This window comes from Jaculus jaculus, chromosome 13 (genome assembly GCF_020740685.1).
Source record: "Jaculus jaculus isolate mJacJac1 chromosome 13, mJacJac1.mat.Y.cur, whole genome shotgun sequence".
NCBI lineage: Eukaryota > Metazoa > Chordata > Mammalia > Rodentia > Dipodidae > Jaculus > Jaculus jaculus.
The window spans coordinates 26,499,163-26,526,678 of NC_059114.1; the positions used below are offsets into that span (position 1 = coordinate 26,499,163).

The 27,516-nt window shown below is 54.8% G+C and overlaps 1 protein-coding gene across 1 annotated transcript in view; it reads right to left on the reverse strand.

Annotated features, from left to right (window-relative positions):
* Positions 1–154: 154 nt before the first annotated feature.
* The window catches only part of Dtx1 (deltex E3 ubiquitin ligase 1), a 37,678-nt gene continuing 10,316 nt past the window's right edge, over positions 155–27,516 (reverse strand). The window contains exons 2-9 of the mRNA XM_045133095.1: positions 16,059–16,761; positions 4,420–4,481; positions 4,035–4,196; positions 3,771–3,832; positions 3,007–3,165; positions 2,756–2,917; positions 2,574–2,663; positions 155–1,403 (exon numbers count right to left, since the gene is read on the reverse strand). Of these exons, the coding sequence (XP_044989030.1) occupies positions 1,179–1,403; positions 2,574–2,663; positions 2,756–2,917; positions 3,007–3,165; positions 3,771–3,832; positions 4,035–4,196; positions 4,420–4,481; positions 16,059–16,761 (1,625 nt within the window). The 3' untranslated portion in view covers positions 155–1,178. The remainder of the gene's footprint in view (positions 1,404–2,573; positions 2,664–2,755; positions 2,918–3,006; positions 3,166–3,770; positions 3,833–4,034; positions 4,197–4,419; positions 4,482–16,058; positions 16,762–27,516) is intronic.

The following is a 27,516-nucleotide window of genomic DNA, read 5'->3' on the forward strand; positions in this document are numbered from 1 at the left end:
AGGAGAGTCTGACTTGCCCCCCACTTTTCCCCAGATATTATCTCTGCTCTACGAGCCGCCCAAGGCAATGGCCCCGAGGTTGCCCCGCCATGACTTCCCAGTGTTCCCCAGTACCATGGTCACCCAGCTTTGTCTTGGCAGGAAAAAAATCTGGTGAGGAGGAGAAAGAGCGTTTATTTCTCCACCCACAGTGGGACTGGTAGGTTTTCAAAAGAGCAATCGCTGACGTCCCTTTAAATCCTGGCTGACTTCCACGATGACAGCCAATCCTCAGGGGCGGAGCTGGTGAGTTGCCAGGGCAACAAGCCCTTGGTTGGCCAGAGACATCAGCCACCTACTGCCCACTCCCAGGGAGATGAAAGTTAACACTTTGCTGTCCACTCTCCCTTTCCAGCAGGATGGCTCGCCCGAGGCCTCCTCTCATTCCTTAGGCCAGAAGCTATACAGCCTTTAGGTCTCAAGGTCAGGTGTGGTTTGATGGAGCGGAGGGGCAGGGAGGAGAGAACAACAGCTTTGCAATAGACAGAGGTCTGGAGATGGGGACAGGAGGGGGAGGTTGGGGTCCTAGGAGGACAAAGACACAAACAAGCACAAAGTAAGATAGCCTCATCCCCAGTGGCCTGCGTAAAGCTACTCAGTAATCAGGTTTGCACTCCATGGGGCTCGCAGTGCCCAGTGGACAGGTGGCTGAGTTGACATGGGGAGTAGAGGGTGAGGCATGGGGGGCAGACTGAGCTCCCCAAGTCCCTGTCCCTTGGGAGCCACACAGATGCCCCCCCCCACCACCACAGTGCTTGACCCAAATCCTACAAGTGGACAAGCCTGTCTGAATGCGATGGAGACACGGATGGGGCCCACAGGGGAGTTGTGGGGGTCTCTCTGTGTGTCTTCTCCCCCAGGTGGGAGAGAAAATAGAGGCACGTGGGTGTACGTGCGTGCATGTGTTCAACAGGACACGTGTGTGTGAGAGGCAGGCGCTGTCTTTTCTGCAGGAGATCACCATGCTTTCCTCTCTATATGGTCCTCTTAGGGAGCTGTGGGTCAGAGCTGGCTGGCCTGGTAATTCTCCCATCATCCCAACAGTGACCAGTAGGTCCTCTCTAGCTTCAGGCTCCTTCTGCCTGGCAGAGGGAGATGTGGGCCGGACCAGGGACAAAGCAGGAGGGTAGGTGGGCAGCTCAGGCCTTGGCTGAGGCCTCAGATACGCCCTGCGCCGTGAGCTCAGCCAGCACATTGTCTAGGTAACTGGCATCCGGGTAGCCGTGGCCTGTAAGGTTGGAACCGAACTCCGTCTTGTGGTGGATTTCGTTCCACACCACGGTGTCCGACTCGCCCGTAGTGTTGGATGTGCCAATGGTAAAGATGAGTCTGCGCTCCCAGGCTGCGATGAGTAGCCTCAGCACCTGCAGGAAGGGAGGCTAGAGGTCAGGGTGATGGGCAGTCCCAGACCATCTGACCTCCTCCACTACTGTCCACTACAGAAACTCTGTCCAAGCTTTCAGTCTGGCATAGAGGAATGTTTCAAACTGGGGGTCCTTGGCAGTAAGGATGTAGCTTGGACTCCACTCTTGTACTGGACCCCAAACTTGTATTAAATAGTCACTTTGGGAATTAGTTATCATGTTTAAAATCCTGAAGACATCACGAGAATGGAAGCTTCTAGCTTCTTTTGTACAATGATAAGTAAAATCAGGCACCCCCAGTAAGGTGGTGAAGGACAGCCTGCCTGGATTCAAATCCTAGTTCTGGCCCTGCTTGGTGGCGCACACCTTTAATCCCAGCACTTTAATCCCAGGGCAGAGGTGGAAGGATCGCCGTGAGTTCGAGACCACCCTGAGACTACCTAGTGAATTCCAGATCAACCTACACTAGAGTGAGATCCTACCTCAAAAAACCAAAAAGAGAGCCGGGCGTGGTGGCCCACGCCTTTAATCCCAGCACTTGGGAGGCAGAGGTAGGAGGATCGCCGAGAGTTCGAGGCCACCCTGAGACTACATAGTGAATTCCAGGTCAGCCTGAGCCAGAGTGAGACCCTACCTCGAAAAACCAAAAAAAAAAAACAAAAAAACAAAAAAGACGGGCTGGAGGGTTGGCTTAGCAGTTAAGCGCGTGCCTGTGAAGCGTAAGGACCCCAGTTCGAGGCTCGATTCTCCAGGACCCACATTAGCCAGATGCACAAAGGGGTGCATGCATCTGGAGTTCGTATGCAGTGACAGGAGGCCCTGGCGGCCCCAATCTCTCTCTCTCTCTCCCTCTTTCTCTGTCTGTTGCTCTCAAATAAATAAATTAAAAAAAAACAAAAACAAAAAGACAAACAAAATTCCTACTTTCATCATTTAGTCACCAGGTGACCATGGGCAAGTTATTTGCCCTTTCCAAAACTTCATTTCTTTACTTGGAAGATGGGTGAAGACCTAGCGAAGGAGAAGCATATGTGAAAGACGTGGGCGTGGGCTGTGTTGCTTGGCGAGCTGGCCTGGCAAGGAATGAGAACAGGGATTGTGGACAGAGGAGACAGGAGGCCCTGGTGACAGTGGTTGGGGCTCTGCCCTTGGGCCTCAGCGGACACCCACCTTCCGGCCCTTCTCATTGTTGGGCAGATAGCAGTGACGCGGGAAGCCTCTGGCGGTGAACTTCTTGCCTGGGTTGGGATGCTCTGGGCCCTGTAGGGAGGACAGCAGGGGCCTTAGACCGCAGACAAGGTGGCAGCTCCAGAGACTCCAGAGGAGTTGGGGTGGCAGCCAGCGCAGCTCACCTGAATGCCCGTGGGGATGTCGTAGACAATTCGGATAGTCTGGGTGTCCGCGAAGCCTGGCAGCGAGTGTGGGATAAGGTGGAACTCCATCTTCCCCGGTGGCTGCGTGCCAGTCTTCTCCCCATAGATGGCCTTGCAGGTGGGGCACTGAAGGCTGCCATCCTGAGGAGGGCGTGGCCAGAGGTGAGTTCCCCCTGCCCAGGTCCTGCCCGGTCCACTGCCTGTTCCCCAACCGCTGCCCGTCAGCCCACCTTGTTGCCATTGGAATACATGGCCACGAGGCACAGCAGGTGGTACATGTGGCCACAGCGTCCCAGGCGGCCCACGAGTTCGGGCCGCACGCCCTTGTGCCGGAGCACGCCTTCGTAGCCCGATGCTGTGACCAGCCGCTCCATGCAGATGGTGCAGTCCTGGAGGGCCACAGGGGGAGGCTGAGGGCAGGGAGCAGGGGGACCTTCACAGCACCCCTCCCCACCCTGCGCGTGGATTCAAGGCTTAAATACCAAAGCCAAACTTTAGGACACTTGAGTGGAGAGTCGGCGGTGGTTGGACGCTCTTGGTGTGCAAACCCAACCAAAGGACGGGGCTCCTCAGGGCTGATGTAAGCCACGTGCAAGTTGCGAAAGTGTCTGTCATCCCAGTGCGACTCGGGCAATGGGAGGCAGAGTCGGGACATCCACCAGCTCACGGGCCAGCTGAGTGTCAAACAACTAAAGAGACGGTGTCTCAAACTGGGTGGAAGGCAAGGACCAACACCCAGAGGTTGTCTTCTGACCTCCACACGAGTGTGCCACGCAAATGTGTGCCCCCCAACACAATAAACAAACAAAATCACTTAGTGGAAACGACAGGAAGCTCCATCATGCAGAATGGTAGAGCTGAGTATTAAATTTAAGTCTTTTCCTCCAAAGCCGGACACACAAAGTGAAGAGGCCAGGCCAGGATGCGAGGCCGGCCCAGGGCTTGGGAGATCTTAGGCTTGGGGTTCTGAGGGTGGACCCCCCGCAAGGCTCACCTCATCAGGTGGGTTTTTCACCTTCTGCAGGTACCTTCGGACCACGTCTTCCGGGTTCTTACCTGCAGGAGACACGGGAGGGCCTGGCTCAGGAGGGAGTCGGGTGAAGACGGGCTGGGGTGCCAGATGTAGGGTCGGCGGAGTGTCGGGGAGCAAGGGCGTGCCAGGCAAGCGGCTCAGGACAGGCAGAGAGAAGGGGCATCCCCCCACCCCCGCGCTAAGAGCGGTCTGAGGTTCCGGGTACCCGGGTCATGCAAGGCCTACTTTTCTTCAGGTGTCTCTTTTTGGTCTTGCGGCACACGCCGGGCACGCCGGGCACGGGCTTCACGTCGCTCTTGCTCACGGGCGGCGGGTGCAGGATGGGCCTGGGGGCGCGCGTCAGGCACACGGGCAGCCCCGCGGCGCACAGCAGGATCCCGGTCATCCCTGGAAGCCGGCGTCGGTGAGGCGGGGCCCCCCACCCTTGGCCACGCCCACCACCCACACACCCTCTTGCCATTGGTGGACGAATGCCACGGGCAGATGCCACAGAGGACAGAGGGTGGGCCGCCACTGCAAGCCCCGCCCACCCAGCCGCTAGGAGTCGGGCTGCCCCTCCCACCCGCGGGCAGGTGGGCGGGGCCGCGGGCAGGTGGGCGGGACCCCTCACCTGCCAGAGCCGGGTGGACCGGGCCAGTACCGTTCAAGTTCTTCACTGGAAGTGCGGGGACCCTGTGGGGATGAGGGAAGAAGCCGCGACTGGACTCCAGTCCCCACCCTTCGTCCAAGGGTCCTGGCTTGCCTCGGCCTCTGCCGTCCACCCTGCACATCCCCTCTGCTCTGTCATCCAGAAGGCCACCCAGAAACCTCCTTGTGCCCGGCGGGCTCAGGCGACGCTAGTGGGTGTGTCCCAGGACCCACGCTCTCCATCCCACGTGCCACAGACAGCACGTGCCCCCGTCCCTCCTCCCTCCAGTGCCTGAAACCTGACACCCAACTGTCAGCGAAGGCCATCTCTCCAGGTGTCCTACACAGCCAATTCCTAAAACGCTCTGGCAAAGAAGAATCTAGGGAAAGAAAGCCCGGAAACCCTCCACTATCCCTCTGGGAGATCCTCAACAGGTCCGAGCGCATTACCACGTATCACACAGGTACCTCTGATAAATCCTGCGCGGAACACGATTAGCCGGAATAAATTCAGGTTTTCCTCAGCCATTTGATAACAAACCTTTCTCTTTTTTGTAATATACACTGACGTCAACTTCTACGACTAAAGCATTGTCCCCTCTTCAAACGAGGGGCCCTTGGGGTAAAGAATCCCTTCTTTCCCTGTCAATCACAGCTGCTTTTGTTTCTCAGTTGGCCACTGCTCAGCTGGGGTACACACATTATGACCTCCGTCGTGAGCCTATCTCCTCACCTGCAGAATGGGGACCATGTGGGACCTCTTTTCTTTTCTTCTCTTTTTTGGTTTTTCGAGGTAGGGTCTCGCTGTAGCCCAGGCTGATCTGGAATTCACTATGTATTCTCAGGGTGGCCTCAAATTCAAGGCCATCCTCCTATCTCTCTGCCTTCTGAGTGCTGAAATTAAAGGTGTGCCCCACCACACCCAGCTGGGGCCTCCTTTTTGCTTACTACGTGGAGCACAATTCCTAATAGTTAAGAAAGACACCAAAGCATCATCACCAGCACTATCTTCATCACTATTATCATCGTCACTTTCATTATCACCACTACCATCATCACCACCACCATCACCACCACCACCGTCATCATCACCATCATTATCATCACCATCATCACCATCACCACCACCATCATTATTGTCACTAGCACCTTCATCATCATAATCACCATCATTATCACCACCACCACCATCATCATTATTGTCACTTTCATCACCATCACTAGCATCCCCGAGCTAAGCAATTTTACTGCTCTGCTCAGCCACGCTGAATCTTCTCTCCATGTTGTAGAAGAAACCAGAGCCGCATTGCAGGAACAACCTTGAAAAGCCCCCATTTCTGTAGCCCTCGGTTTTCTCTTTGTAAGGGGCATGGCACCTCACAGGCAGGACTACTGGGAAGACTGAAACATGGAGTTCCTGAATTGTCATGGCATTGACATTGTGTATGCAAGGCAATGGTGCCCTTCTGTTACTGCTGGGTTTAAAGATGCCCCACATGACTGGAGAGAAGGATCAGTGGCTAAAGATTCTGGCTTGTAGCCAGGCGTGGTGGCACGCCTTTAATCCCAGCACTCGGGAGACAGAGGCAGGAGGATTACTGTGAGTTCAAGGCTAGCCTGAGACTACAGAGTGAATTCCAGGTCAGCCTGGGCTAGAGTGAAACCCTGCCTTGATTCCCCCCACAAAAATGATTCTTGCTTGTAAAGCCTAATGACCCAGGTTCAATTCCCCAGTACCCACTTGAAGCCAGATTCACAAAATAGCGCATGTGTCTGGAATTCATTTGCAGTGACAGGACACCTCTTTCTCTTCCAATAAGCAAATAAATAAATATTTTTTAAAAAAATAGGGATTGCTGTGAGTTTGAGGCTAGCTTGAGACTACATAGTGAATTCCAAGTCAGCCTGGGCTAGAGTGAGACCCTACCTCTAAAAACAACAACAAACAACAAGTTAAAAAACAATGCCCCACATGGGTGCAAGGGGACAGTACAGTGACAAGTGCAGAAGGAGCTGCCTGACTACCTGTCCCAGGCAGGCAGAGGCCTATAGTGTCAGGAAGAGACCCAGACGTAGTGTGCACACAGTCCTGAGGAACCCTGGGCACGCACAATCCCATAGACACACATACACACAGAGACCACGCAAACACGCCAGCAGCAGCGCCCCGCACGTGTACACATACATGCAGGGGACATTGTAGGGGACATATGCACATACACGCCAGGGAACCCCTTCCTTACACACGTGCGAACAGACATACACACAGATGTTCCAGGGCCAGGTGTAGTGGCACACATCTGTGATCGCAGCACTTGGGCGGCTGAGGCAGAAAGATGGAGGTTGGAGGCTAGCTGGGGCTATAGAACAAGGCCTGCCTCCCGAAGGGACACCCTCAGGGGAGACCTCCCTTTTTCCAGGAAACTCTCACACTGTAGCAGGACGCTGCAGGACAGGAGCCAGCTCTGCAGATCACTACAGCCCCCCTGGGCACAGTGTGGAAGCGCACATGGTGATGCTGGGGAGCTGTTCAGCCATGGGCACTGGCAGCTACTTTTTACAGCTTGCAAGGGAACTTGTGACTACGCTTGGGGACACACAGGTACACTAGTTCCCATTGCACATGAGGCCACACTTATCCTGCCTCACACCACACCTGGGGGCCTGAACACACACTCTCTCCCATACCACGCACACAGGCAGGAGATTGGTGCTTTGCAAACACACGCCAATGCGCACTAGCACGTGCATAAGGTCACGACCCATGGTCCAAGCATACCTTATGCCCTCTGAGGGCCATGCAGGGCATTGGGGGCCACACCTGGAAGGGGGCTGGGGCCCCGAGCCCCCAAACACTAGTCCCAAGGGAGGTGAGATGGAAGGACAGCTGCCCTAAGGGACGCAGTCAGTGGAGGAAGGATGAAAGTACTGTGCCTCAGTTTCCCCACCTGCAACAGGGGAGTCTTGTGAGTTTCTCTACTTGTGTAGCATGACGGGACCCAAAGTGGGAGGGGCTAAGCATGGATCTGACTCACCCAAAGCCCAGGCTACCTGGAGGGCCATCACCACCCTAATGTGGCTCCTCCTACTTTATGGGACAGCCTAGAGGCGTTTACTATTTTCTGTAGTCTTTCCCCCTTCCTACCTCTAAACACCACTTGGGGGGCACCCTAGTTGAGGACCTGAACTTATCCACACCTCTCCATCTTCCCTTCCTTCCTTTCTGCCTCATGAGAAGAAAACTTCTCTTTCTCTTCAGGGCTATGTGTAACACAGTTGGGAAGAAAACTTGTTCTCACACACACCACATCCATTTGTCGCTTCTGCCAATCAAGACAGCCGGTTTGCTACCTTCGGTCTATATGATGCCCTGGTCGTGCTGAACCTTTGGTCTGGAAGCTGGGCAGGGGGACCCCAAGAAAAGGGGTGAATGAAATCTCTCACGGTCACCTTCACATTTTTAGGAACTGCTTGAAAACCACAGTTCGGCCTTGTAAAAGTCAGCCTGCTTCCTAGGAGGAGGATTGTGGCTGGCATGATGGTGGAGCTGGTTCTGTAGACCCAGTGGTGGGGTAGGGGACAGTCCCGAGGTGGCACACAACTTCTGGTAGTCTGCTGGCTGCCTACGAGAATGCTGGGTAGCAGAGTTCCCATGCCTCTGAGCGTGGGAGCCACTGGGTCCTTTTTGATGTGGGATCTACTGTTTCCTCCGAAGCAGTCAGAACATCTCTCAGGACACACACTGTGGCCTTGGGCCTCCCAGGAGGGTGGGGCCTAGCCTTCACTTCTGCCTCACTTTCTTGGGGTCCCTGCCTGGCAGAGGGTCTGAGGACCCCTTGAAACTGCTCTGACCAGAAGCCAGTCTGGTTTCTCCAGTGTGGAGCTGCATCCGGGTTCCTTTCTCAGTCCTGTCGTGATCTCTGCCTGCTCTGCCTCTTTCTCTGTCGCTCTCAAATAAATAAATAAATAAATAAATAAATAAATAAATAAATAAAGGTTTTATTTATTTATTTACTTGAGAGAGAGAGAGGCAGATATATAGAGAATGGGCATAATAGGGCCTCCAGCTGCTGCAAACGCACTTCAACTGCACATGCCACCTTGTGCCATCTTACGTGGGTCCTGGAGAATCAAACCTGTGTCCTTTGGCTTTGTAGGCAAGCACCTTAACTGCTAAGCCATCTCTGCAGCCCACATATCTATCTCTTTTTTAGCTTTTAAAAATATTGTATTTATTTATGTATTTGAGAGAGAGAAAGAAAGAAAGAGGGAAAGAAAGGGGCAGATAGAGAGAATGGGTGCACCAGGGCCACTAACCACTGCAAACGAACTCCAGACGTATGCACCACCTTGTGCATCTGGCTTATGTGGTACTGGGGAATCAAGCCTGGGTCCTTAGGCTTTGCAGGCAAGTAACTGCTATGCCATTTCTTCAGCCCTTCCATATCTGTCTTGCACCCTGACGTGACTCAGGTCTGCTTCATGTCACCTTATCAGAGACCTCTTCCTGCCCCTTTGTGCAGAGGTCCTGGCTTCATCACCTTGTTCACCGTTGTTTTCATAGCATTAACACGGATGTAGTAAAGTCTTTAAGCATGGCCAAGGTCCTGTGCCATCTGCCTGTTCCTGACTGTGGGCTCATCTTCTACCCTCCATACCTGGTCCTTCAGACTGCTCACATGTGAGTCCAGTCCCCTTCAAGGCCCCTCCACTTTTTGCACCATTCACTCCCCCACCCCCAGTTCCTGAACTAAGTCTGCTGAAATGATGCCTGGTCCAAGAGAATGCTCTTGACCTCATGTCATCAGATCTGGCACAGAGCAACAGTAGATGTTCAACAGACACCCGTGGCATGAATATAGGCAGAAGTGGGTTAGTGCTTGTGGACATGGACTCAGAAAAAAAACAAAAAAAGAATGGGTGTAGCAGGGCCTCCAGCCACTGCAAACAAGCTCCAGATGTATGTGCCACCTTGTGTATCTGGCTCACATGGATAGTGGGGAATTGAACCTGTGTCCTTAGGCTTCTCAGGCAAGTATCTTAACCACTAAGCCATCTCTCCAGCCCTCTACCTTGCTTTTTAATTGTGTGTTCCACTTTATCTTTTTCACCAGATCCCACACTGTGGGACACGTGTCCCACCAGCCCAGCCCGTGATCCCCGGATTGAGGACAGCACTGTGTAAAACAGGCTGTCAGAACCAAACAGAGGAGAAGTAAATAAGAAATCGGATTATTAGTTCTGTGATCTCTGGGTGGGGGTTGTCCTTAGAAACGGGGGTTCTGATTCTGAATAACCTCCCCAGCCCTAGATCGGAGATATCTAATAACCGCCCCCCACAGTACTCTCAACAGACACCCGTGCAGACACCACGGATGAAACCCAGCTCCTTACTAGGAGCCAAGAAGCAACTCCAGCTTTGCCCTCAATGCTGCACTCCAGGAAGTCCCTGCCTCTGGGAAATCCATTTGTCACTGACTCTGGATGAAGCCCAGAGAGGGGAAGTGACTTCACTTAGGTCACCCAGCTGGTTAGTGGTATTGCTGGCATCACCCCCCTGCCAACCTGCCCAGGTTGGCCTGGAGGCCCATGTGGAAGTGCTGTGTGGGAGCCTCTGACAGGGACCCTGGAGCTGGCTTAGGGGCTGTATGTGTGAACACATGAGCCTGCTCAGGCCACCCTCTGTCCACCAGAGCAGCTCACGCCCTGGGGAACCAGGGTCGTGCTTCCTACTCAGTGACCAAGTTTCTGTCTTTCTCTCTGTCTGGCCCTGTCCCCTGCCACTCTGCCCCCAGCAAGCCAAGGCTTGTCACTGGATGGTGGTTTCCAGGTTTCCCAGGGACCCCAGACCTCCTGACGACCTGACATGTACCCAGCAGGCCCTTGGGGAGCTCCCAGAGGCTCAGTCACTTGGGCCAGGTCTGGGGATAAGGAAGCACAACAGTGCTTTGGATTCACCAACACCCCCACCCCCAACCATGTTCCCCTTTTCTCCTCTTTGGAAGTTCCTGCCAGATCCTGGGACTGCTCTTGTCACCAAGACCCTTTTAGTCCCCCTAAACCTTCTAGTCCTTGTTCCCTGTCCTCAGGGGACCTCGGAGCCCAGCCTGGAGCCACCCTCTGCATTAGCGCCATGTGGAGCTTCAGTGAGGTAGGTGATGGAGGTGGTGGCCCAGCCTCAGCTCAGCCTGGGCCCTTGCCACCTCCTCTTTCCTCATTCCAGCGCCTCGACCTGGCGGCCCGAGCTTCTGTTATACTCAGTTTCATCTGTCAAATGCCCCTGCTAGCCCCCCCCCCCATGAAAACAATACATACTTGGATTTGTGACTGGCATTTGGGGGGGGTCTGGATTTTGCTCAGAGCCACTCCTCCCTTGCAGAGCCCAGGTGAGGGGAGAGTGCAGGGCGGGATGTTCCCACGCCCCAGGGGCGCCCAGGGCTCCCTGCAACAGGCAAGCCTGTGGCTAGGCCTCCCAGGGAGAGGGCAGGAAGTGCTTCAGATGGGGGCTGGGGGGGACTTGAGGTTTGACCTCGTGGTGAGGCAGGGTTACAGCCACAGGACAGCCACTGGGGCCAGGAAAAGGGTGGTGGGGGGGGGTAGGAAGTCAGGGACCCAGTGAGGGTAAGACATTCTGGTCCTTCAGTTTGTGCCCATGGCACGTTATAAAGTTTTGGAAGTAAAATGTGGATGCATTTCACGAGACAAAAATCACAGAAAGAAATTTAAAAAATCAATAAAGGAATACACCCAAACACTCCCTACACAAGAAGTCCATCTCCTCACACCTGCAGACTATTTTCAGCATTCTGAGCAAGCCTGGTGAAATAGTCACACCTCTGTCTCTCTAGCTTATGCCCCTTCCCCACTGCCCACTGACCCTCCAGCCTGGCCAGAACATGCCAGGCCTTAGGACCTGTTGCATGGAAGCCTTGTTCCCCAGGTCTCTCTTTAAAATTTGTTTGGTTTGGCCTGGAGAAATGGCTTAGCGGTTAAGGCACTTGCCTGTGAAGCCTAAGGACCCAGGTTTGATTCCCCAGTATGCATGTAAGCCAGATGTACATGGTGGTACATGTGTCTGGAGTTGTTTGCAGTGACTAGGGGCCCTGAAGTGCCCATCTCTCTTTCTCTCTCAAATAAATACAAATAAATATTTTTAAAATTTTGCTCTATTTTACCTTGTCTATGTGTGTGTGCACATACGTGTGTGAGTGCAGTTGTGTGTGGAAGCCAGAAGTCCACTATCAAGTGTGCTCAGTTGCTCTGCATTTTCCCATATATATATATAATTTATATGCAGAGAGAGGGGTGGGGAGATGATGGGCATATTAGGGCCTCCTGCTACTGCAAATAAGGAACTCCAGATGTATGGCCCACTTGTGTATCTGGCTTCAAGTGGGTACTGGATTGGGGAATTGAACATCGACTGACAGGGTTTGTAAACAAGTGACTATAACCACTGAGCCATCTCCCCAGTCCCACCTTATTTTTTTTCTTTTTTCTTTCTTTCTTTCTTTTCTTTTTTTTAAGGTAGGATCTCACTGTAGTCCAGGCTGACCTGGGACTGTCTCTGTAGTCCCTGGCTGGCCTCAGACACATAGTGATCCTCATATCTCTGTCTTTCTAGTGCTGGGGTTAAAGGGTTTAAGGGAGGCACAAAGGAGACAGAAAAAGGCCCTCAGAACCAGAGTCACAGAAAGTTAAACAACGCCTCTTGGTGTCTGGCGGATGGGGAAGGGGTCGTGGGGCACAGCCTTGAAAACGTAGGTGCCACAACCTCTGGCCTTGCTGGGCAGTGGTCTGTGCCACCAGCTCCGTTCACGGGTTGCAAAATACTGAATACCAGAGAGGCCAAAGGGTTCAACTAGATTAGAGTTTCACCCTCTCCCTTGGGTGCTGATACTGGTAGTCTGGGACCACAGGCCAGGAACAACAAGGGTAGAAACAGGCCTGAACTTGCCCCCCACCCCCGCCCCCATTCAGGTTGGGTGGAAATTCTGACTCAGTTCCTCTCTGCCTCACAGCTGTGTTCCACACTGCTGACCCCCCGACCTCAAGAGAGACAGTGCGGATCTTCCCACCCTGCCTGTCCCCCCAGGCCCACACAGCCAGCTGGCTCCCTGCACTAGCTCAGGGGCGAGTGGAAAAACCCTGGGCAGGTGGACACTCTGCCTTCACTGACTGTGTGACTCCAGGCAGGTTAATCGACCTCTCTGGGCCTCTCTCCCTCCAAAGCCCAGGTGAGAAGTGTGTCAGCACCCTTGGGAGAGTTCTCTTGCCCCTTGCTTACTGACTGCACCGCATGAGTGTGAAGCAGTGTCCACAGCAGCCTCTGAAATGTGTGGGTTGGAGCTAGCTCTAGTTGTTAGGTGGGGAAACTGAGGCTAGAGAGGTGAATCTGTTTGCCAAAGGTCACCCAGATGGAAGGCAGGAGGGAGGGGCAAAGGAGGAAAGAAAAAGAGAAAGGTGGGAGAGATGACAGGAGCGCAGGGAGCGGCGGTGGGAGACACGTGGGAGGCCTCAGGACGCATGCCCGTGCACTGGGGTCCTAACCGGGACCCTGAGCGTAGACCCCCTAGGGCCCTATAACCCGGAGCTGGCAGGACCTGGAGCAGGCCGCTTCACACGGTAACGGAGTGAAAATGAGGTAAGCAGTGTGGCCGAAACCCAACAGGACTGAGTCCTCCCATTCGGAGGAGATCTGGATCCAGGCACACGCACGGAGAAGACGGCATGAGACCAGCGGAGACACAGTATCCCTCAGACACACGAGGAAGAGCCAGCCCTGCCCACACCTTGACCTTGCACTTGGAGAGACTCTGAGTTCCACTGGCCCAGCCTTGGCATTAGTGGCATTTGTCATGAACCCCGGTGAAGGATCTCAGGTGCACCCTCCTCCTCCCATTCCCCTGAGTCCCCTTCCATTGAGCTCTCCTAGGAGAAGCGCCCTTGACGCAGAATGTCTGGCTGGGGAGAAGAAACTTCTGGCAGGATGGTTAATGCCCCCAGGGGACATCACTCCTCTCTCTACAGCTCTCCTAAACTCATTCTACAGCTACCCACTATGGGCAGCACCAACTCAGGCTCCCTCAAGGCACCACAATCTGGCCCTTTTGAAAAAAAACTCTTAGCACCCTGAGACTAATAGTGAATTCCAGGTCAGCCTGGGCTAGAGTGAGATCCTACCTCAAAAAAAAAATTAAAAAGAAAAGAACACCTCTTAGCCTTCACTGTTCCATAAGGGAGCCTCTATCCTGGTGTGGCCTCTAGGAGCTGGCTTCATCCCCAAATGCCACCCCTTGCGCTTGCAGTGCCCAACCTGGGACTCCTGTCCGCCACCACGGGCGCAGCATACCCCCGCCCCGCCCTGAACATGCCACACCCTCTGAGCTCCGTGAAGGTACCTGTGCTGTCTCCCCTGCTTGAGACAGTTCCCCCACATCCGCTACCCTAGAGGGGTCTGCCCTGAGCCCCCACTCCTTTTGGCCTACACCTCCCCAGCCGTCCCCTCCCCCTCGTGGCTACGTCTGTCTCCCATCCCTCTGGGTGCGCTGTGGCAACGCGGAGCTCCCGTCTTGCTCGTGGGCTTGGGCACGCGCTTGGAGTAATTCCCAACGTACCTTGGAAAAGGGGCTTTCAGGCCTCCTCAGCAACCCACTAAGTCTATGCAGAGACGATCCGGAAGTGCACGGAACACTTCAATGGTGTTAGACAGAGCGCCTGCCAGTCCACACGCCATCTGTCCTGCTCAGCTCTATCTGATCTGTGCTTGTTCTTTTTTTTTTTTTTTTTGGTTTGTTTTAATATTTTATTTATTTATTTATTATTTGAGAGAGAATGGGTGCACCAGGGCCTCTAGCCACTGCAAACAAACTCCAGATGCATTTGCCACCTTGCGCATCTGGCTTATGTGGGTCCTGGGGAACGGAACCCCGAGGTCCTTAGGCTTCAGGCTTAATAGGCAAGTGTCTCCACTGCTAAGACATCACTCCAGCCCTTGCTCTTTTTATCCTAGTATATAAAAGTCCTACTGGCGGCCGGTCTCAGGTCATCATTGCTCCACCTTGGGACACACCACAGGGACTCAAGCCCAGCTCCCCTGGCCCTGGGTTTGTGCCTCCTGCTCAGTCCTGGTCGAGACTTCCCCGCTTCCCCCCCCTCACTGGACATCCATTCAGGGTGGGTCCCTGCAGCCTGGGACACTAAGCCCTGGCGTTTCCAAGCGGGCTACGATGTGCCCTGGGTTCCCTTCCTCGGTGAGGTTCTGCTGGGAAGCCCAGGCTCTGCTTGAAGCAAGAACAGAGACAGGCTCTGCTCTGATGCTAATGACTTGTCCGCTCCCCTGCTACCATTGCAGAGTTCCTGGGGCCCAGTGTGAAAGGCAGCATAAAGACCCAAAGGGGATGGTGACCCTTCCAGCACCATGGGTGGGGGGGGATGAACGATGTGGCACATAGGGCTTGCTTCAGTCTCACAAGGACTTCCTTCAGCCCCCCCCCCCCATGCTCTCCAAAACCTCCCACCCTGGAGCCCTGCAGACCTGCGCTATTGTAGGGGGGACTCACAGTGGCTCTTCCAGCCTTAGTTTCCCCAATGGGCCTCTGGAGATATTTGGGGGTTACACAAAGTTCAGCAAATAATAATCATCCGTCCCTTGTTGCTATTGCCTTTATGGGCCTATCAAAGGTGCCTGATCTAATCTTGGGGGCTTTTTTCTTTGCACATGTGTGAGTCGCCACATGCATATGGACACACACGTGTGCAGGTGTGCACGGAGGCCAGAGGTTGGTGCCAGGTGTCTCCCCCATCACGCTCCACTGTATTTACTGAGGCGGGGTCTCTCACGCGAAACCAGAGCTCCCTGCCTCAGCTGGCCAGCTTGCCAGGGGATTGCGGGTCTCGGCCTCCCACTCGGCCACCACTGTGCAGAGGGAGTTTTCTTGGGGGCTGGGCATGGGAGCTCCACATTTGTGCCTGCACAGCAAGCGCTTTATCCACACAGCCATCTCCCCAGCCCCTAAGGGGACCCTTTTCTCTTTAGTTTTTTTGAGGCAAGCCCAACAGACTTGCCTTTTTGTTTAACGGGGCGGGTGTTTAGCATGCCAGGGCCCCAGCCACTGTAATTGAACTCAACACCTTGCGCCACCTTGTGCGCATGTGCAACCTTGCGTCTAGTTTAGGTGCTATTTGGAGAGTCTAACCTGGATCCTCCAGCACCTCCCCCCCATTTTTTTTTTTAGGTAGGGTCTCATTCTAGCACAGGCTGACCTGGAATTCACTGTGTAGTCCCAGGCTGATCTCGAACTCTGCGATCTGCCTACCTCTGTCTCCAGAATACTGGGATTAAGGGTGTGCGCCACCACGCCTGGCTTTGGGGAGACCTTGACCTTCCACACTTGCAGCGATGACGGACCCCCCCCCCCCCGCCCTCACCCGGCCGTTGTGCACGGAGAAACTAAGTTGGAATTCATTAAAGTGCAGGGCAGAAAGTGAGTCCTCAGCGGGTTTGCGATTTCATCGCTGAGATTCTTTGCCCTGGCGGGAAGGTGTCCCCAGGTAGCTCCTGGCCTGCAGGTGACCCAGAGCGCCCTCCCCGTCCGTCCCCACCCGGGGACCCGGTCTTACCCAGGCGGGATGGAGGCGCGTGCGCTCAAGCTGGTGACGCGCTGGGGTCCCGGCCGGTTGAGGTTGTTCTGACCCGGGGTGGGGGCGCCGTTTGGGGCGCTCGGGCTCCGGGGAGGACCCCCGGGGCTCGGCGTGGGCTCCGCAGGGCCGACGGCCGGAGCGGCCCAGAGCGCGGGACTGGCGAAGGTGGCGCTGGGGCGCACGCCCGGAGGCCCTCCGGGAGGCGGCGGCAGGGGCGGCGGCGGGGGCGCCGGGGGCGCGGGGGCCGCGGGCGGTGCCACGGGCGCCTTTCTGCGCTGCGAGGCCAGGATGGCGTTGGAGGCGGCGCGCGTGCTGTTGACCAGCAGGCACTGCTGGCACGAGCAGGGCTGACCCGAGCTCGCGCCCACGGGCCACGACTGCGACTTGGGGATGGAGCCGACGGTGAGCGGGTAGGCCAGGTCCAGGCGGCGGCGCAGGCGGCGGCGGCGGCGCGTCTGGCGGTTCATCTGCGACATGCTGTTGAAGTAGATGAGGTAGCAGAAGCCGAGCGAAGAGAGGTCGAGCCACGGGTGCTGCTTCTCGTAGGCGTTCTGGATGGTGATGCAGATGTCCATGTCGTAGGCCGTCCACGCGCCGCCGTCGTTCTCCCACTCCCACACGATGCCCTTGCCCGGAGCCGACGACGGGTCGTAGAAGTTGCGGCGCACCGGCCGCATGGTGCCTGCGCTCCGAAGGAAGAGGGGGCGTCAGTGAGGGTGGGGAGCGGGGTGACACCCGCCAGCCCCGGCCAGGGGACAGCACGGAGGAGGCCGAGGTCAGCACGGGCCCTCAGGGGGACCTGAAGACAGAAAGGCATCCGCACACACGTGGAAGGGAGGCTTGCACATGGGATGGGGAAGGTGGCTGGAGGCCCAAGGTCAACACATGGGGACATGGGGGGGGGGGAGGGGGAGACAAAGGAGACCCAGGCAGCTGAAAAGGAAGGTGGGAGGGAGAGGGCCAGACAGGAGAGCCAGTCCACACTTGACCTCCAGGATCCAGCCTAACCCTGAAGCCCTGGGAGAGATGACAGCGACCCCACAGAGAGCAAGGCCGACCCACGCAGTGAGCTCAAGCGGCCGTTCCCACTCGTGCACTCAATGGCTAGCCGTAATCACAGTCACCCGTGGGTTGGTGCGTTCGCCCGCGGTGCGTTCGAGCCCACGCTTCCTCCATTAATCTGTTCGTCTAGTCTTGCCCGCGTTCACACATTCCTTCTTCATTCAGTCATTCACACCTGCAAGCATGCTCCTTCCACTCTTCCCTCCTCCCTCCTTCCTCCACACATCCATACTCATGCCTCTCTCCACCTCCAGCCTGTCTGGGAGCTTGCACCCCCACACGTTTCCCTCCCTTCTTCCCTGCTCCATCTTTGGTCCTGATATTTTCGTACTCAATCCACCTCTGCTGGCTTCCCCCACTCCTGGAATGTATTCACTACTAGTTCTCCAGCACCTGCTCCCAGGGGTACTTGCTAAATGAATGAATGAATGAACGAAGAGTTCATTAGTTCGCACCTTGGTGTGCTTTGGATTGGGTTCTTCTGTTCCGGTAACCTGTGCTCCCCCTGCGTTTCTCCCTCGGTTTGATTTTTCACTCAGCTGTCTGTTCGTGTGCTCTGCGTTCTGTAGCAGCTGCATGCCTGCTGTTTGAGGGCCGAGTGTGAGTTCAGACCTCACATAGTAGCTGCGTGGGCAGTCATGTCCCTACTAAGAAAGGGCTCGAGGCTTTCCTCCAACTCCATTCTGCCAAAGACAGGGTTTTTCCCTGAGAGCCAGGCCCTGGGGAAACGGAGCTACCTCACCCACATCTTCAGGACTTCTCAGAGCCTTCCGCTCGCTCTGGGCCTTGGCACCGGTACACAGACCTTCCTCCGCCCATCTGCCACACCTGCACACCTTGGGGGCTCTGCTATGGGCAGGCCCCTTGCCTCCTCAGACATCCATGGCTCCATCTTGCAAATGGCAGTGAGCCCCCCTGGTCCATGGATGACACAGGGTCATGGGGAGGGTTAAGGAGGAACCCCAGCACCAGATCTGGGTGAGATAATGCAGGGCAGATAGACCTCATACCCCCCCACCCACGCCACCTATGTAGGGCCTCACTACAGTCCAGACTGATCAGGAATTCATTATGTAGCCTCGGGGTGGGCGCGAACTCTCAGTGATCCTCCTACCTCTGCCTCACCATTGCTGGGATTAAACGCACACCACACACCACCACGCCCTGAGACAGACCTCATTTTAAGTCCTAGCTTCCTGGCTCTATCTCTGTGACATTGATCATGGGGATTCTCCCTCTTTCAGCCTCTGGTTTCTCCCCTTGGATATGGGTCCTGGGTGGCACCACTCATGAGGCTGCTGAAGGGACCAGCCGGTGTCCTGCCTCCACTTTGATGACTCCAGAGCCTGCTACCTCCAGCTACGCCCTCTCTCTCGAGAGCCTGGTGGGTGCAGCTAGCTGCTTCCCTGTCAGCTCACCATGAAGTCTTAACAGGCACCCCAAAGTGAGCCCAGCCCAACCTGCCCCTGCTCCCACCTGCTTCTTCCCATCACCCCCCATTCTGTCCCTGGCAGCTCCATCCTTCCGTTGACTCATCGTTGGACCCCCAAATGTTGGGCTTCTCCTAGATTGGTTTTTGGGGTGTGTGTGCATGTTCACATGGGGGGTCCATGTCCCACAACAGGCATGTGGAGGTCAGAGGATCACTTCCTGATGCGGTCCTCACCTTCCATCCCCTTTGAGGCAGGGTCCCTAATTGTTCACTGCTCAATTCACCAGATTACTGGTCTTCGAGCTTCTAGGAAATTCTCCCATCTGGGATTACAGAACCCCCTCCACAGCCTCCAACTTTTACATGGGGTCTGGGGATCCAAACTCAGGTATTCATGCGTGCTAGGCAAGCACTTTATTTATGGAATCATCTTCCCAGCCTCCTTGCTTCTTTTACAATTTTTAAAAAGTATCTTCTATTTTTATTTACTTATTTGACAGAGAAAGAGGGAATGAGAGAGAGAATGGGTGCACCAGGGCCTCTAGCCACTGCAAACAAATTCCAGACGTGTATGCTCCCTTGTGCATCTGGCTAATGTGGGTCCTGGGGAATAGAACCTGGGTTCCTTTGGCTTTGCAGGCAAATACCTTAACTGCTAAGCCATCCCTCCAGCCCTCTTACAATTTTAAAAATTCATTTATGTGTGTGTGTGTGGGTCTATGTGTGTGTAGTGGAAAAATGTTTGAAGCCCAGAAGACAACCTGGTGTGTCTCCCTCACTGTGTGTAGTGTGTGCAATGGTGCTTTGACTCTGGTTTTATGTGGGTTGCTGGGGAGGATTGAACTTGGGTCAGCAGGCTTTACAAGCAAGCACCTTTAACCACTGAGCCATTTCCCTAGCCGCCTCCTTGACTTCTTATCCCACACCCATGTCCAGCCTGCCAGTAAATTCAGCCTTCTCCATCCACAGTACACCCCCACAGCTGAAGCCCCTGCCCATTCCAAACCTGGACTGTTGCAGTAGACTTCTGACTGCCTTCCCTCCCTCCCTCCCACTACAGCCAAGGGATCCTGCTCAGCACGGCACAACATGTCTTTCCTCTGCTCAGACAACTCCAATGACTTTGTGTAAAAAACAAAACCCTCTATTGCTGAAGACTCCACATACTTGGGCTGCATGGTCACTGAGAAATCCTGCTGGAACTGAGCTGATAACCTCCTCCATGTAGACCAGCTGACAGAAAGCTGGAAGAAGCCATTCTGCATGCAGTTCAATGGGAGAAGAGATACCACCAGTGAAGATACTCAACAGTGGACACTGCAAGCCTTATAATTGGCCAGCCAGGCCAAATGAACCAACGGGTGCAAAAGTGGCAGGTCTGTCATGGTGGAAACCAACTGCCCTCCAATTGGACTGGAGGCCCGCTCCATGGGGGGGAATATATCCCTCATACTGAAAACTTAAAACACGGATAGTCATGAGCCCTAGGGGTGTAACGTCTGCTGCTATCTTGCTACATGTATGTACTATGCTCATCAAACTGCCTAGTAAGCACTTCTCTTAATTTTCATGCCCATTTATTAATGCTACTCTCACTTTTGGTAGAGAAGCTTCTCTTTTCAGATGGCAGTGACCTTGGGATGACTCAGATGGCATCATGGTGCTGGGAAGAAGTGACAGCAGAGTGTTAAACACAGAAATATCTCTATCACATCTTCCAAGGCTCAGGGTCCATTGTGCAAGAGGTGGTAGAAAGAATGTAAGAGCCAAAGGAAGGGTAGGACTCCTTACAACATGCTCCTCCAGACACAAAATGGCCTGGATATCCATGACCTCACAGTGCCTGACACTACCTACACAAGACCATCATAATAGGAGGAAAAGATCATGACATCAAAATAAAAGAGATACTGATTGAGAGGGGAAGGGGATATGATGGAGAATGGAGTTTCAAAGGGGAAAGTGGGGGAGGGAGGGCATTACCATAGGATATTGTTTACAATCATGGAAGTTGTTAATAAAAGTAAAATTTAAAAAAAAACAACAAAACCCTCACCCTGTCTATCCCCCCCCCCACCCCATAAGACTGGCCCTGGTATTCTCTCTGGTAACTACCTCTCCCCTTCTTCTTTTTTAAAATATCTTATTTATTATGAGAGAAAGATAATGGGACCACCAGGGCTTCGAGCCACTGCAAACAACCTCCAGATGCATGTGCCACTTTGTGCATCTGGCTTATGTGGGTACTAGGGAAACGAACCTGGGTCCTTAGGCTTTATGCGCAAGCATCTTAACCACAAAGTCATCTCTCCAGCCCCTCTCCCCCCTTCTCACCTGGCCTTCCTGCTGCTCCTGGCGGCCTCGGGGCTTTTGCATTAGCTATCCGCTCTACCTGGATATAACCAGCTCATGTCCAGATGGTCTCAGGCTTCTTTCTTTCTGGGTGTGTTCAGATGTTACCTGCTAGCAAAGGTCCTCCACACTGTGCTACTAAATCAGGTGTCCTCCTGGCACTTCTTTTCCTGGCAGGACATCTGAACCCCTTCTGTCTCCTCCCTCCAAGCCTGTCAGCTCAGGCGGCCTGGCGTCTCATCTGCTTGGCTGCCCAGTGTGTTCCCTGGGTGGACACAGTGCTGCCCACAATAGGTCCTCACAACATCTAGTTATTTCCAAGGTGACTGGCTTGGGGATCTGCAGTCAACTGGAAGTGCCCAGCCTCATCCTCCTGATCAGCCCCTCACCCACTCCTCTGGCACCCCTCGCCCAACCACACCCTGCCTGACTGTCCCTCACTGTGCCCACTCTAAGGCTTGAAAGGCCTTGGCCCCTGCCTTGTTTGCTAGAATGCTCAGGGTTGCAGACCAACTGCCTAGCTCCCAAGAGCTGGGGAAACTGAGCCCCAGAGCTATAGCTACAGGAGAAGCAGGGGGAAGAGCTGGGGAACAAGATCCCTGGGTACCAATAATGTCCTGGCCAATCACAGGAGGGTTCCCCCTCCCCCTCTGCTGCTGACTGGATTTGCCATTTGAATGGAGTGTGTGTGTATTGATTTCTCCCCTGATAGTGGTGGTAGGATTCTCCCAGGACATGCCTGCCCCAGAGAGGAGATTATAGAGCAGGGCTTTGGTCCTGCCCCGCCCCTGGCTGCTGTGTGCTGCTCTCCCCATCTCAGTGCCTCAGTCTCCCTGTCTGCAGAATCAGAGTGGTGGGAAATGAACTTGACCTCAGCTCCCTGATGAAGGGAGGGCTATGTCCCCTGGAACAGGATGGCAGAAGGAAGCTGCCTTATTTAACCCACTCTGTTGCCAAGTCTTGAGCTGAGGGGCAGCTCGGGGTAGGGTATGTGAGGAAAGTGGAAAGAGGGCTTGAGGGGAGGGCCTGATGCACATCCTGCCTCCGCACGCAGCCTTGACATCCCGATCTGTAACAAGGGGCATTGATATCTATCCCAAAGAACTGCTGAGTGGGGGGAATAAGACATGGCATGTGGAAGGTGCTTAGCAGCGCACTTGAAGATAATGTGCAATCAAGTAATGTGAGTTGTGGGCTGGAGAGATAGCTCAGCCATTAAGGTGCTTGCCTGTGAAGATTAAGGACCCAGGTTCAATTCCCTAGTACCCACATAAGCCAGATGCTGAAGGTGGTGCATGCATCTGGAGTTCGTTTGCAGTGACTGGAGGTCCTGCCATGCCCATTCTAATGCTTATTTATTTTTATGTTTATTTATTTATTTGAGAGAGAGAGAGAGACAGATAGAGAAAGAAAGAATGGGCGTGTGGGGGCCTCTAGCCACTGTAAACAAACTCCAGGCATTTATGCCACCATGTGCATCTGGCTTATGTGGGCCCTGGGGAATCAAACCTGGGTCCTATAGCTTTGCAGACAAGTGCCTTAACCGCTAAGCCATCTCTAAATCTCTACAGCCCTGGCATGCCCATTCTCTCTCTCTCCCTCTCTCCTTCTCTCTCACTCCCCCTCCCTCATTTAATAAACGAATTAATAAATAAAATACAATAAAAATGTGAGCTGTGATGGCTGTTAGCACACATGACCTGCATCCACACACACCCCGCCCCGTCAGCTCCTGTTCACATCCAGCAAAGCCCACTGCATACCCATCCTTCCAGCAAGAGCTTCTCGGCTCGGCCGTGCCAGCAGGCACAGGCAGCTTCTCACTGCACGTCCGTCCTCACACTGTCATCACACGGTCTTTGTTCTCCCTCTCCCTCGCTGGTTGAGGTCAAGGACCAGATCAGAGCCGCACTGTGCTTTCAGAGTCTGGTGGGAAGGAAGCAGCTGCCTGCTCAGCACATGGCAGAGGGGTGGGGGTGGGGCTTGGCCCTGCGGGAGAGGAGGGGACCCGGGCGCAGCCTGGCAGTACGGAGAGGGCTTCAGAAATTGGATTGGCCACTCTGCAGAGAGACAGAAAACAGAGAGACAGGGAGAGAAAGGACAGAGAGAGAGAGAAAGAGACCAAGCCTGAGCGGTAGGAGCAAAGGACTCTGGGAGCTGGCCTGCCCTGGGTCCCTTCCCAGGGCTCTGTTTACCAGGCATCGATTTTCCTGCCTGTTTACTGGTAGTTATTAAAGGCTGCGTCCCTGGAGTCCTTTTGAAAACGGGTTGGAACCTGGAGAGCTGGAGTAATTAGGGCGGCAGCCCTCCCCGCTGGGCCCCGCACCCTGCTGCGCTGCTACAGCTCATCCTTGCCCTCTCTGGCCCGGGCTGGCCATGAAGCAGGCCGAGGGGGGCTGGCTGGCTGGCTGGCTGGCTTGAGATTTCCCAGGCAGCAGCGCCTGCCATCCTGGCCTCCTCCGCAGTGGCCTTGGCCTAGATATGCAGGCGAACAACGGACTCAAGATGGGGGCTGCAGGTGCTCCAGCCTGGGGGACCGGCCACTCAGCCTGAGCCTTGACTCGGCCACATCCCTTTCCAGCCCCCATGCGTGGGGTTGCTACCAGGGCCTGAGTCCCTCGGGCAGGTGGGCAGGAGGACCCTTTCTTGGCCTGCATTTGTGTGTGGGCTTTTGATGTCATCCACTCTTTCCCCTGTTTGGCTGAAAAAATTCCAGTCTCTTCCAGCGGAACTGAGGGACAGGGGCTGTGGGCCAGAGGTGGCTCCCAGGGCCTGAGACAGGGGCAGCCACCAGACTCAGGAAGAAGCATGGAGACAGAAAGAGAGCGAGAGAGAGAGGTGGGGGGAGGGAGGCAGAGACAGGACAGAGAAAGAAAAGAGGTAGACAGGAGAGAGAAACAGAGAGACAGAACAAGATCGACAGAGAGGCAGAGACACAGAAATAGCAAGAGGCAGAGACGGATGCAGAGGCAGATGCGCGCGCACACACACACACACACACACACACACACACACACACACACACACACACACAGGTTCCGAGACAGCAGATCAAAGCAGGCTACTGGGGCTGGGGCCTGGGGAGCTGCATCAGACAGGACAAGCTGCAAGCCCACAGGCCAGCAACCCCAGCCAGGCAGGACTGGAGGCAGAGGCTGAGGCTGTCACAGATGTCACAGGCCAGTGGGCAAAGCAGCAACAGTGGTCATCAAAGAGCAGCAGCGTGTGTGTGGAGCACCTACTATGTGCAGCGCCACGCTGGCTCAGCACTGCCCAGACACTTCTTTCAGCCTCAGGCTAAGCGGCCCGATCCCATTTCAAGCCAGAGGAGACAGGCCTGGCAAGGGGAAGTCCTGGGAGCACCCCGATAAGAACCAGGAACATCCAAGTTGGACTGGATGGCTTCTAAGGGTTTCAACTGAGTCCTCTGGTAGTCTACCCTAGGATACTTGCATCCACAGCGAACCCACTACGTCAGCTTGCTTTCCATTTAACTGTGTGAGGTTCTAGTCCTGAACTGAACCCCCTCACCCCAGCTAGAACAGGGTGATGGGAGTCTGAGCCCCCAGCTTTAAGTATTTTTCTTTAGTTATTTCCAAGCAGAGAGAGAGAAGGAGAGAGAGAGATACAGACGAGACAGACAGAGAATGGGCACACCAGGGCCTGCAGCCACTGCAGATGAACTGCACACACAGGTACCACCTTGTGCGTCTGGGTTTGTGTGGGTCCTGGGGACTGGGACCTGGTTATTTGGCTTTGCAGACAAACTCCCTGCCAGCCCCTCTATCTCTGGAGCTAGAGTTTTCTTGAGGCCAAGTAGGGACCCCATCCTTTTGGGGGTGCCTTTCTGGATGAAAATGATTTCAGTTTGGGGTGCGCAGACCTGAGCGGAAGTAGGGCCCGTGGGAGGCGGTCACGGAGCGTCCTGTGTGGAGGGGGCTCCGTGCCTGAGGGCTCGCAGTGGGTTGAGAATGTGTGAGCGCCCCTGCGTGCTGAGGTCCGCGTACTGACTTCACCGTCCCAGGAGTGGGGGACGCACACTGAGCAACAGTACCTCCTGGGCCTGGATTCACCCCCCTTACTCGGTCTGCATGCCTCTACTGTCTGCATTCACAAGCCCATGTTCCTATGGAGGAAACTGAGGCACGGAGGGAGGCCCCGCACAGCAACATGCCCCAGGCTCTAACCCCAGGTGCAGTAGCATGACCTGCACTCTGAGCCAACAGGGCGTGGCCAGGCTCTCCCTGGACACCTGGAGTGCCCGCCAGCACCAGTGACAGCCCGGCTCCTGTGCCAAGGGGAGCGTTCACCGCCTCACCCTCCGCAGCCCCAGGGGGACCCATTTGGTGGACGGGGAAACTGAGGCTACCCGGAGAAGACATGGAAGTCCTCGGGGACGCTGGCTGGAGTGAGAATGGGCTCTTGTGGCGGGTGGAGCCGCCTCCCAGCTGCAAGTGTAAGATGCTCCCGTTTCCCTCGCTCTCTCCCAGGGGACTCATCAGGCCCAGCCTCGGCCCATTAGTGGTTTGGGCACACTTGCAGCTACCCAGGCTCCCTGGAGGGGGGATACCCGCTGGTTGCCAGCTTATCGTGAAGTGGGGCAGGCAGGGAGAACACAGGTCTCCAGCTCCATCCCACTCAGCCACAATCCTAGGCTGCTCCACTAGGGGTTCTTGTGCACCCCCATAGTCCCGGGGATTTCCTGACATGGGAAAATCCTTACTAGGATAGAAAATTTCTTTCCCACGCATTGGGATTCCAACAACCAACAACCGCAGGGGGAAGGGGAATGGATGAGGTGGAGTGAATGAGGTGGAGGGATCCACGGGAGAACTCTGAGCCCTTTTCCTCTAGGAAATGGACATAATATTAACAACAACAAATGCTCAAGAAGGCAATGAAATGCCAGCCCCGCTCTCGATGCTTCCTCTAAGTCAACTCTCTCTCTCTTTGAGATTAGGTCTTGCTCTAGCCCAGGCTGACCTGGAATTCACTATGTAGTCTCAGGCTGGCTTTGAACTCACAGAGCTCTCCTACCTCCGCCTCCCCAGTGCTGGGATTAAAGGCGGCTGCCACCACGCCCAGCCCGAAGCCAACTGTTACCACACAGGTGACTCTGTGGGGCAGTTCTTACTTTCATCACTGACTCCTACAAAGGCTGAGGGAAGCACAGAGAGGTGACGTGACATGCCTTAAGTCACACTGATCCTCAGCTACGAAGCCAGCATTCGAACTTGTCCCTACCGCCGAGTTGGCCTAAGCCATTGTCACTGCTTGCCTGGACTGTTGGGACAGTATATCGGGAATGTCCTTCCATTCTGGCCCAGGCCATTTTCCCTCCCTGCTGTGTTCCTACTTCATCTTTCTGGCTCAGCTCTCTCTCTGGATTCTTCTCTGTCCTCTGCTGGGAGAACCAAGGACTCGCCCACTGGCTCCCGTGGCACATTGTACGCACAGCAGCTCCGTTAGAGCTTGTCACTAGGTGCAAATGTGTGTGTGTTCCATCAGGAAGCGCTCTCCCCCGAAGACCACCTCTGCTTCCCCACATGGCCAGGAGCACAGGGCGGCACTTGGAAAATGGCAGCCGAAATCAACCCATGATACTAACTGGGCTGTACTGACAGCCAGGCTGGAGACCACATGCTGGCAGGGACCTGGCTCCTTCAGCTACTTATGCTGAAAAAAGTTGGGGGGGGGGGCGGGCATACACACAAATCAAGTTTCCCAAATCATCACATATTCAAAGAGATGGCCACAAGGACAGGTCTCCGTGGTAACAGGTAGCAGGAGCCCCACTCATTCCTATAAGTGTTTTCTTTTTCCTGTGTGTTGTTTAAAAATATTTTAATTTATGTTCAAGGGGGGAAAGAATGGGCATGCCAGGTTCACCAGTCGCTGCAAATGGACTCCACATGCATGCACCACTTTGTGCATCTGGCTTTACATGGGTACTGGGGAATTGAACCCTGGTCGTTAGGCTTTGCAGGCACATGCCTTAACCACTGAGCCTCCTCTCCAGCCCTTTTCTGTGTATTTTGATAGAGTATTGCTACGTAGCTCAAGCTGGTTTCAAACTTGTGATATCCCTGCCTCATTTGGCCTCCTGAGTGCTGAGGACACAGGTCACCATCACCTTCAAGCATTGATTGAGCACCTATTGTGTACTAGGGCATGGGAGAATGAGAGAGTCAGCCGCCTTTCCTTTCCCAGGGCTGGTATCATCCTTTGAAGTCCCAGCCTCTACACAATGGGGAAAGTGAGTCTCAGAGAGAGAAATGTGGCTATGATAACCTCACCTGCAAGGCCAGGTGAGTCACATTGGCACAGATGCTCCTCTGTCCCCATACGGAAGTCAGTGGGCGGGGCGGGGGGGAGTTACTGCCCCACCTTGGTGTCATGACTTTGGGTGAGCTCTGCTTGTTCTGGTGACCCTCTTGTGTCCAGGGGCAAGGCTCAGAGGCTCACAGCAGTGGCCCAGCCTGTCACTGAGGAAGAGCAGGTCCCAGCTGCAGCTGTTGACTGTCTGTCGTGGCTGCCTCCTCTGATGGCTCTGTCCTTTGTCCTACAGCTCAGGGTGTAGGGCTCCAGGGC